The sequence below is a fragment of the Macrotis lagotis genome, chromosome X, assembly GCF_037893015.1.
Source record: "Macrotis lagotis isolate mMagLag1 chromosome X, bilby.v1.9.chrom.fasta, whole genome shotgun sequence".
NCBI classification, from domain to species: domain Eukaryota; kingdom Metazoa; phylum Chordata; class Mammalia; order Peramelemorphia; family Peramelidae; genus Macrotis; species Macrotis lagotis.
Window position 1 is genome coordinate 261,284,557 of NC_133666.1, and position 10,513 is coordinate 261,295,069.

Below are 10,513 nucleotides of genomic sequence, written 5' to 3' on the forward strand. Positions count from 1 at the left end.
GTACATCTAATAAACAATATCTGGGGCCCATTTCTATTTTTTCTTTATACTCTATTTCCAATTGAGTTCAATTATACTTTTAATACAGCCAACTCCCATATCTATATATTCAGTTCTATTCTCTCTTTTGTCAATTTGACGTTTCACAGTGAATATCACATAGGCATCAAAAACTTAATACATCTAAAATAAACTTTGTTATCTCTTTCCTGAAACCAATTCCTCATCTCAACTCCCTTATTTCTGTTGATATCACCACCATTCTTCTGGTTACAAAGAAAATGTAACCTTGGAGTTGTTTCTTTCATCTCCTGTCAATTTTCATGTCTGTTTTTTTGTTTAATTTTTACTTATTTATTCATTTTTAGGGTTTTGCAAGGCAAGTGGGGTTAAATGGCTTGCCCAAGGCCACACAGCTAGGTAATTATTAAGTGTCTGAGGCTGGATTTGAACTCACGTCCTCCTGACTCCAGGACTAGTGCTCTATCCACTGTGCCACCTAGCCACCCCTCATGTCTTGTTGATATAACCTCTGCAACATTTTCACATCCATCCCTTCACATACATGCCATTATTCTACTTTAAGATTTTATCTAAGGATCATAAATTTAGAGCATAAATGGATTAAAGGAGTTCCGTTTCATTTTTCAGGAGTTGAATATCCAAGATCAAACTGGCAATAAATGATATACTTCACTTGGACTAATGAAATAAGTTTCCTCATTGAACTCTGTTTTAAGTTTCTATCCTCTCCAATTATTTCTCCATATAGCTTGCCAAAGTAGTATTCCTAATACTGGTCTGAGTATGAAACTATCCCACTTCAAGAATTCTAATTATAAAATAGAAATTTCTGAATACCTTCAAGTCTTCATGATCTGGCTCCAGTCTACTTTTCTATTATGGTTGTATATGTTATTCCTCATCACTCAACTCTTTGATCCACATTCCACCTCCCATACATTTAATGTCTTGGAAAGGTTAATCCCCACACCTAAAATGCACTTCTTCATTTTCACCTCTCAGAACACCTACCTTTCTTCCAAAGTTCAATTCAAAGACTATTTCCTACATGTGAATTTTTCTGAAGCACTCTCTCCTCCCTACTCTCTGCCCCAGCAGCTAGAGCTCTTTCCTGGAAAACTATAAAGTTTTAAAGGGAATGTCTTTTTTTTTTTGTCTTGGTATCTCCACTTCCAGACATAATGCCTGCCTTATCTTAGGCACTTACAAATTGCTGATATTTGGAAATTTTAAAAACTAGTCCATTAAAATGTAGGTTGGGCCTGATGACTTTTAAGAGGTCCTTTTCAGACTTCTTTTTTGTAAGTCTTTGAAAGGGGAGGGTTACAAATGATTTCTGAATTTGCCTACATGTGAATATGTAGCTCTTGTGGTTGATTTCTTAAATTAGTAACTGTTAGGATATATGCCAAGCTACCACTTTATCCTTGTCATATAATAACCATCATGTTATAAAAGATTAAAAAGAAAAACTAGTCATATCTTTTGGAGAGATTCTTGTTTTTCCTGTAGTAGGATCATTTATTTTTACCTTTTACCAAGAATTTGTGGTCTATTTTTTCATACATGAATTTTTATATCAAATAGAAAAAAGATTAGGGTATCATTACCTATAATTCTATGAATAACCCCTTTTGTAGTCAACCCAAACTATAATGACAAGGAATTTTATTTTTAAGGAATCTAATATACTGAGAAATTCATGAAAATAAAGGCAACATTTAAAAAAATTATTTTATGCTTTATGTCTTTTTTCTCTCATGTTTTTTCTCTTTTGTCTGATTCTTTTTTCACAACATAATTTATAGAAATATGTTTAATATAGTTATGCATGTAGAACCTATATCAGATTACTTGCTGTTAAGGGAAGGGGGATAGAACAGAGGGAAGGAGAAAAATATGGAAGTCTAATCATATAAAAAAGAATACTGAAAATAATCTTTTATATGTAGTTGGAAAAATAAATAAATAAATTCATAACAATAATGACAGCAACAACAAAGAAAATAAAGGCAACTCAGGTAAACAGGAAACAAGTTGACAAAAATGGAAAAATATGACATACATATATATCTTTGCATGGTATACCTGTTATAACAAAATTTTCTTTCTGTAAAACTTTAATCCTAATTAAGATTGTTATGGACTTAAAACTCTTCTTTAAAGAAACACTCTCTAATAGAGCAATATTTGATTAACCATTTGTTCACATATTAGATAACTGAAAATGTCAGATAAAGAAAAGGTCATAATAGAAGCTAGTATTTTTTAAATAAATATTTCATTTATATTTTCAAATATATAAAATGGGTAGTTTTTAACCAATTTGTTTCAAAGCTTTGAATTTTACAATTTTTCTTCCTCCCTCACCTTCTTTCCTCCCCGCCCCACCCCAGAAGAAAGCAATCTGATATAGGTTTTACATTTGTAACTATAATAAACATAGATTGATACTTAACAGGATATGAGAAGAATCAGATTCAAATGGAAGAAAGAAAACATTAGAAATAACAAAATTACATAATACATATAATACAACTTTTAAAAACTGAAGGTATTAAGCTTTGGTCTTCATTTAAACTCCACAGTTCTTTCTCTGAATATGGATGGTATTTTTCTATCACAAGTCTTTTAAAATTGTTTTTTTACTGCTGAAATGAACAAGTCCATCATGGTTGATCATCACCCCATGCTATTTTTAGTGTATATGATGTTCTTCTGGTTCTGCTCATTTCATGCAAATCTTTCCAGGTTTTTCTGAAATCTTGCCCCTCATGATTTTTTATAGAACAATAATGTGTCATCACATACATATACCACAATTTGTTCAGCCATTTCCCAGTTGATTGGATCCATCACTCTAATTCTTAGCCAGAACCACAGTTTGGATGACTGATGCTTTATAGTCTAATTTTATTTATTTATTTTTTTTGTTTTCATTTTTGCAAGGCAATGGGGTTAAGTGACTTGTCCAAGGCCACACAGCTAGGTAATTAGTAAGTGTCTGAGGCTGAATTTGAACTCAGGTACCCCTGACTCCAGGGCTGGTACTCTATTCACTGTATCACCTAGCCGCCCTATAGTATAATTTTATATCTGGTATGGCTAGGCCACCTTGCTCTGCAACCTTTTTTCATTAATTCCCTTGATATTCTTGACTTTTTTTCCCCTACTTATAAATTTAGTCTAGCTCATGAAAGTAATTTTTTGGAAGTTTGATTAGTATGGCATTAAATAATTTAATTTAGGTAGAATTATCATTTTAATTATAATAGCTTGGCCTACCCTTGAGCAATTGGTATTTGCCAGTAATTTAGATCTGATTTTATTTGTGTACAAAGTGAGGACAATTATATGCTTTCATTGAATTTTTGAGTCTGCCTTGGCAGGTAGACTCTCAAGTATTTTCTGAAGTTATTTTTAAATGAGATTTCTCTTTCTATGTCTTGCTGATGTATCTTGTTAGTAGTATACAGAAATGCTGAGGATTTATGTGGGTTTATTTTATATCTGGCGACTTTGCTAAAGTTGCTAATTGTTTCCAGTAGTTTTAAAAATGATTTTCTAGGGTTCTCTATATGTAGCATCATATCATCTGCAAAGAGTGAGTTTCATAGCAGCTAGCATTTTTAAGGTTTGTAAAATGTTTTGCAAATATTATCTCATTTGATCCTGAAAACATCCCTTCTTCTCATTTTACAGAAGAGAAACTGAAGGCAAACAGTTTTAAGTGACTTATCTGGGTCACATTGCATTTAAGTAATTGAGATGAAATTTGAACTCAAGTTGTCCCAGCACTCTACAATGTCATTTAGTTGGCTCTATTATTATGCCAAATTATATTATTATTATTGTTGTTGTTGTTGTTGTTGTTATTATCCTGCTAATGCAATATGCACACACAAACCATTTCCTGAACCTGTATATATTCATGCTGGCTATTTGTTATTTGAAGGTATGAAAATGTATTTAAACATCAAAATGCAGAAACTATGTTTCAGATGAGATATATACTCTAAATGTAAATATTCCTCATTGCCATAGAAACAGTATATGCCAATACCCAGAAAAACGAATGTGAACAAAACCGTTTCACCATCATCAGAATAGCATTATGGAGAAGAAAATATGGCAAATTTCAAAATGAAACAAAATTCCCAAATCCTATAACTCAGTATGCAAGATTTCCCTGTAAAGTCAAAGTTCTCAAACCCCGACTTTTTAAAAATCAAATTATGAATCATCAATGTGATCAGCATCAATCTTCAGTTCACAAGTTAATATGACCAATGATCTAGAGCTGTAGTTTGAGATGCAAATATATTTTTATTATGGTTGGTAATAGTTCTTTAAGGGAGTAGAGAAAAATATAAAAGATAATTTTTATCAAAACATTCTTTGAAGTGTAGGTAAGAATTCTTGACTATGGCAACTTCCCTAAATTTTTCCTATCTAAGTCTAAACCCATATTTAAAGAAGAAAATGATACATTTGTTTTTGACCAAAGTTTAAAATTAATATATAATACAAACGCACATACACAGACACATACTTGGAATATATTACTTGGAAAGAAGAAATACTTGGGAATGTGCATTGATCTAAAAATAAATGAAAAATAGCGTGATGGTCACACCACCCTTTTTCTTAAATGAGAGAAGTCAAATAAGATGAAAAGAAATGTGCAAGGAGTAAACCAGGTCTCAAATCAGACTTTAGGTCTAATAAAGACAAGTAAGCAGCAATTCATTTGAGTTCAGATGCAACAGGATAGTTGTTACAAGTAGATTGAACTTTTAAAATTTGTGGGTTACTTTTTATTGCTATTGCTACAAAAGCTAACCTTTTGAAGGCCTGTGAAAGTTTCATAAAGATTTGTGGCCATGTTGAATTTCAGTAAAAAAATACAGTCACAAAATTTCAAATGCAAAAATGGTTGAGAGTAACTTCAAATATTTCTGCCTGGTTTCTATTGGCAATTAATAAAACTCTATAGTTACATGTAATGCTACAATAGTCTGAAGACTGAATGACTTTGCATTATTTGATAATTTACTGTGTAAACAGTCAAAGTTCAAAACAGTCAAAAATGGCTTAATTCATATTTAAATAGTTCCAGGATAATATTAAATTAACAGGACCAATTCAACCAAAACCCTTAGATATCCTGCTTGTTGCCACACATTAAACTATATGACAGGAGCAGGAAAGAGATGGAAATCATTGTCAACACGTGACTCAAATCTGTGGGTATAATGTTCCACTATAAGAGTAAGTTCAGCCATAACTTTTTATCTATACAATTTTCTCTCCATATATATGCATAATTTCATATAAATCAATATTCAAAATATTTGACAATCATAACTGAATAATGTGATTTTCAGAACAGGTCTGTTCATTACTTTCACTGGACTTTGTCAAAATACAAATCTCATTGAGGAATTAAAGAATGAAAAAAAGTATTTTTTTATTGAATGTTTACTATGTGCTAGTTGTTGGGCTAAATGCTGGGGATACAAATACAATAAATGAGATAGCTCCTCCTTTCAAGGTTCTTATGTTCAAATAAGGAAAAAACAAACATATATATATATATAGGGAAAGGATAATCAGGGAAGAAAGTTTGGTCTGTGAAGTCAGAGAGACGTTAGTTGAAGAATGCTAACTGACGTGCCCCTTGCAAATGGCATTCTTGGTTTTGTTATAATGTTCAGAGTAAAACAGGGAATGGGGCAGGGTGTGGGGTGGGAAAAGGGAGATGCACATAATGATAGGAAATATGGAAAAAAGATCTGGATTGACAGTTGGGAGGAATATGAAGCATAATTTAGTCTAGTATGGAGTCTGCTAGGTATAATAGGTTAGGCAAATCTGCATTCACTCAAGTAGCTCAACCTTAGGGGTAAATAGATCCAAAGATGAGTAATATAATAGTTTTAATTTATACCAACAAAATTATTTTTCCCTTGAGGTTACTTAACATTATGGGAGGAATATGTAAGGATAAATATTCTTTTGAAGTGACAAAAACAACAAGTGATTGAACAGTTTAAAATAACAATGTTCCAAAATGTTCCTGGATTCCACCTAGCAATCTAAAGCTATTCATATTATAGTCTGGGGAAAAGTAGCTCAAAAGGAAATAAATTTGCTCAATATTTTAACAGAGTTTCTATATTAACACAGATCAAAATATGGAAATTTTATCTGTGATGGCAGTATACATTTGTTTCCAAACCTTCATTCAGTGCTTAACACTGCTGCAGGATAATAAATGAATCCTTCAATGTGTAACCAAGAATTTACAAACAGTTCTCTTTTGGAAGTTGTTCCAGGGACCTGAAGGCATATCCATAGATTACACAATCTGGAAGATCCTTCTAAATAAGAAGGACATTCTCTATAGGCAAGGTGGTGTTTCAGTAGTATGCCATACAAAATTAATTAATAAGGAAGGTCTGTAACACACAAGAGCATTCTGAAATGTTCATTCATTTTGTACCACTGATCCAGGTGATAGAATGTTACAAGACAAGAAACTGAAATCTTTACCAAAATATGAATTCTTATAAAAAGAGTAAATTACTGAACATAAAAGACCATCCTAGGTATAAAGGAATATTTACATATTTCCTACAAATATACTGTGGATTATTAATTAACAAAAATCAAAGAACTATGATCTCGAAAAACTTATACCAGGAGAATTTTCTTATGGAATTTCTGTACTCTTTACACTGCGAACTCTGAGTGAGTTGCTGACATCTTATATTTCAAAATTCCATACAATGTATAACAAACATTATTAAATATTCATCTAAGTGCAAGATAAACATAGTTTTCATTTCTTTTTAGTAAAAACATTAACTAAACATAATATTGGAATGCTTTCATAGTTAAATCTTACCTCAATGGTAGGTGGACTCTTTCTTGTTTTTCTAATCCAAGCTGCAAGAAAAAACAATATTGATAAATTATCCCATTTTAGGAAAAGAAAAAAACTGGTTATAAAAATGATTACAATTAAAGTGAATTGAGACAAACTTCTTGAACCACAGATAAAGTCAATCTCATTTCATATCTCATATATTTTGAATTATCATTAAGGTCCTATAGCATTAAAGTGAACCACAAGGCAAATTACATGACTGAAGGAATTCTGCTTTTTAAGAATCCTTTCCGCATAAAAATACTGATTATTTCAACATTTAGATGATCAATGATGTGGGTACTTTCTCTGCTGGGAATGACTGCAATCTACCCATTGCTCAACCTTTGTCCAGCTCCTTGTCACAACACCCAAAAGGGAAGACTCTTCCTCTAGATTTCTTGAGGTTGTATGAATATTGATAGTGGGCTGTTCATTTGCTTTTTCTCATTTTCTCTAAAGACTTGTACTATCTGTTTTTCCCAATCAAAAAACTCTCTAAAAGCTCCTCTGCCCAATTCTTCCTCAGTTATGAATTGCAGCCTCCTCATGCTTATTGTGAATTCAATTGATCATCCTTTGGTTGATCACAACTTTAAGCCTTTGAAGACTATATTACATGACTCATAGTTGTGTAATATCTTAAGTGGAATAATGATGTTAAAAACATGGGTCTTTGTTTCATGGAGAAGCTTGGGGTCATTATAAACATCACATTATTTCCTAAACACAATAAAGGCTACTTTGTGCCTTTCATTCCAGTCCAAGGTCAGCTCATTATCCATCTTCAATGTCCATCCAAAAAGTACATGTTTACTGATACAACTCTAGAATGTACATCTGATTGCTTGTCACAGTTGACATTCCAGTAGAGGTTGCAATGTACTTCGTTTAGATACTCATTAAAACCTAAAGCAGCATACTAAAACACTTTTTTGCATGTGTCATGGCCCCCTCTGGCAGTCTGGTGAAACCTATAGACTTTTCAGAAGTTAAAAAAAAATCAAAATCTCAGGAAATGCTAAATTTCATTTAAAAGTTAGTAAAAATAAGCAATTTCTTTCTCATACAAGTTCAAAGACCCCCTGAAATTTATCTATTTGTGCTTTAAAGGAAGATAGCATGTTGCTATAATCTGTGTCATAGATGAAGAAATAGGATTAGAATGGATATATGAACTGCATATCATGTCACACACCCAGTAAATATTGGAGGGATTTTAAACTAGACTTACCTAATTAACCTGGTCTAATATTTGCACACCTACCAGAGATCAGAAAGTTTGTATGACTTTTTTTGGTTGGAAAGGATGAATTCTTTTGAGGGATCACTTCTCATAGAGTTGTTGTGAAAATCAAATGAGATAGAATATGTAAAATACTTTGTAGACTTTAAAGTGCTAAATAAATGTTGGTTATTCTTATTGATTCACAATATTCATATTAATCAGAACAATGTCATCCACAAACAGTTCTATCTAAAAGGAATCACTCTTCTATTTGAACTCTGGGCTGTACCTCTTCTAGGATGGTAACAAATACCTTGGGTATATATGTTCTTGCTTTAGGTTTTTCTTGATATCTAATAATCTTTGTTGTTGCTTCTTGACTCTTATATGATTTTAAAATACATATATATGGAGGCCACTTTGATGGAAATTAAGAACTTTCTTATATATAATGAACAATAAGCACAATAGGATCTTCAATTTTCTACATATTTCAGTAAATTATGTATTCATAAGGAGGTGGTCTGCCTGCTCCCTTCCTATACCCTTAATCAAATATATCCTTCATATATATAGAGGCATAGCAGTCAGTAGATGATTCTTTCAGTAGGCTTTTTTCCCTTAATTTTAAAAATCTGTGTTTTTTTTTCTTCTAAGCATGTGGTATATACAGTCTCTTAGATATTATGCGACTTGGGGGTGGAGCCAAGATGGCCACTGGAGAAGATCCTCTCTTAGGTGCTCTCTCTCTCTGATATTTCCAAACTTATAAAACAAGGACTCTAACTAAATTTTCAAGAGACAGAACCCACAGAGGGATCCAGTGAGGCACTTCTCCAGCCCAAGGTAACCTAGAAAAGAGTGGAAAGGCTCTGCTCCATGGGGTTAGAGAGGCAGCCTTCCAGAGTGAAGGAACTTCAGCCTCCCAGAGGCAGCCCCAGGGCTCTAGGAGTCTGGGCTCCTAGCAGCTGGGGCAGTTTCCTGACCTACACACGGGGAACACTTGGAAGATCAGTGGGGAGACTTCTACCAAAGCGAGCATGTGAAGCTCAGACCTCAGGGTACTCAGCAAGCAGTGTGGCCGGGCAGTCCAGATCCAGGAACCAAAAGCCAGCAGAGCAGGTAAGCAAGAGCCCCAAGGCGTGAGTGCTGAGCCTAGGTAGGGGAGAGGAGAGAGGCTGCCAAGGTCTGTCCTCTGCACCTGGAACAGGACTCTAGGGCTCTGACCACATTCAGATCCTGATCACAGTTTAGGTCGCCCTCCACCTCAGCCCCGTGGCAGAGGGGTGTGCTTGTGGTCATTCACAGACCAGGAGTGAAGACAGAATTTCACAAAGATATTATGAGGCTTGATCCATCAATGACCTAAAGCTTAGCACAGTTATTATTATTATTACTATAATAATTTCATATATATATTTCTTGGCACAGGACTTAATACCTATAAAAACAAGGTTCTTTACAGAAGAAGTTAAAATATTGTATTGAATCTTTTAAATTACTCTTTACAGTTATAAGTTAAAGCTAGTTATCTCACGGTGCTAATATTTCATAGGAGTAATGCTACTTTTAGGAAAAATAAGCAAATTAGTCAATTAAAAGGTTTTTACTTTTAATGTGTTCAGTTCACCCATACAAAGATATTCCAATGTTGTAGGTACTTTTGATACTCTCAATATCATTGTACTCTGGGGGGCGGCTAGGTGGTGTAGTGCATAAAGCACCTGCCTTGGAGTCAGGAGTACCTGGGTTCAAATCTGGTCTCAGACACTTAATAATTACCTAGCTGTGTGGCCTTGGGCAAGCCACTTAACCCCATTTGCAGTGCAAAAAAAAACAACCCTAAAAAAATATATTATTGTACTCTCTCCATTGCTATAGAATACAAATGCTTTAGACCTTGAGTTAATTGCGTTCCTTCAGTCACAGAATTTGATCTAGAAGGGACCTCATTGGTTATCTAGATAAATACAAACAAAGAAAAAGATCCTTGTCCCCAATGTTCCCTTATGGTTGGTCATCAAGACTTTATTTGAAGACATTTAGTCAAGGAAATCCACAACATTTTTTTAAAATAAGCATTTACAAAGTATCTACTATGAACCAGATACTGAGCTATATTCTTTTTTTGTTTTGCAAGTATTTTTTACATTAATAAAATATTCTTGTTTAAGAGTAAAAAAACAACCCTCCCCCATGAATATAGACTTGCTTGAGCGATAAGAGGGGAGAGAAAAAAATTAAAATTAAAAAAAATAATAGTAAAAATTGTAGGTGTGGCCAGGTGGCGCAATGGACAATGGACGAAGCACCAGCCCTGGAGCCACGAG

The 10,513-nt window shown here is 33.5% G+C and overlaps 1 protein-coding gene across 2 annotated transcripts in view; it reads right to left on the reverse strand.

Annotated features, from left to right (window-relative positions):
- The window catches only part of NDUFAF2 (NADH:ubiquinone oxidoreductase complex assembly factor 2), a 238,018-nt gene that overhangs the window by 74,199 nt on the left and 153,306 nt on the right, over nucleotides 1–10,513 (reverse strand). For both annotated transcript variants that reach the window (XM_074200168.1, XM_074200167.1), the window contains exon 3: nucleotides 6,935–6,975. In XM_074200168.1, the coding sequence (XP_074056269.1) occupies nucleotides 6,935–6,975 (41 nt within the window). The remainder of the gene's footprint in view (nucleotides 1–6,934; nucleotides 6,976–10,513) is intronic.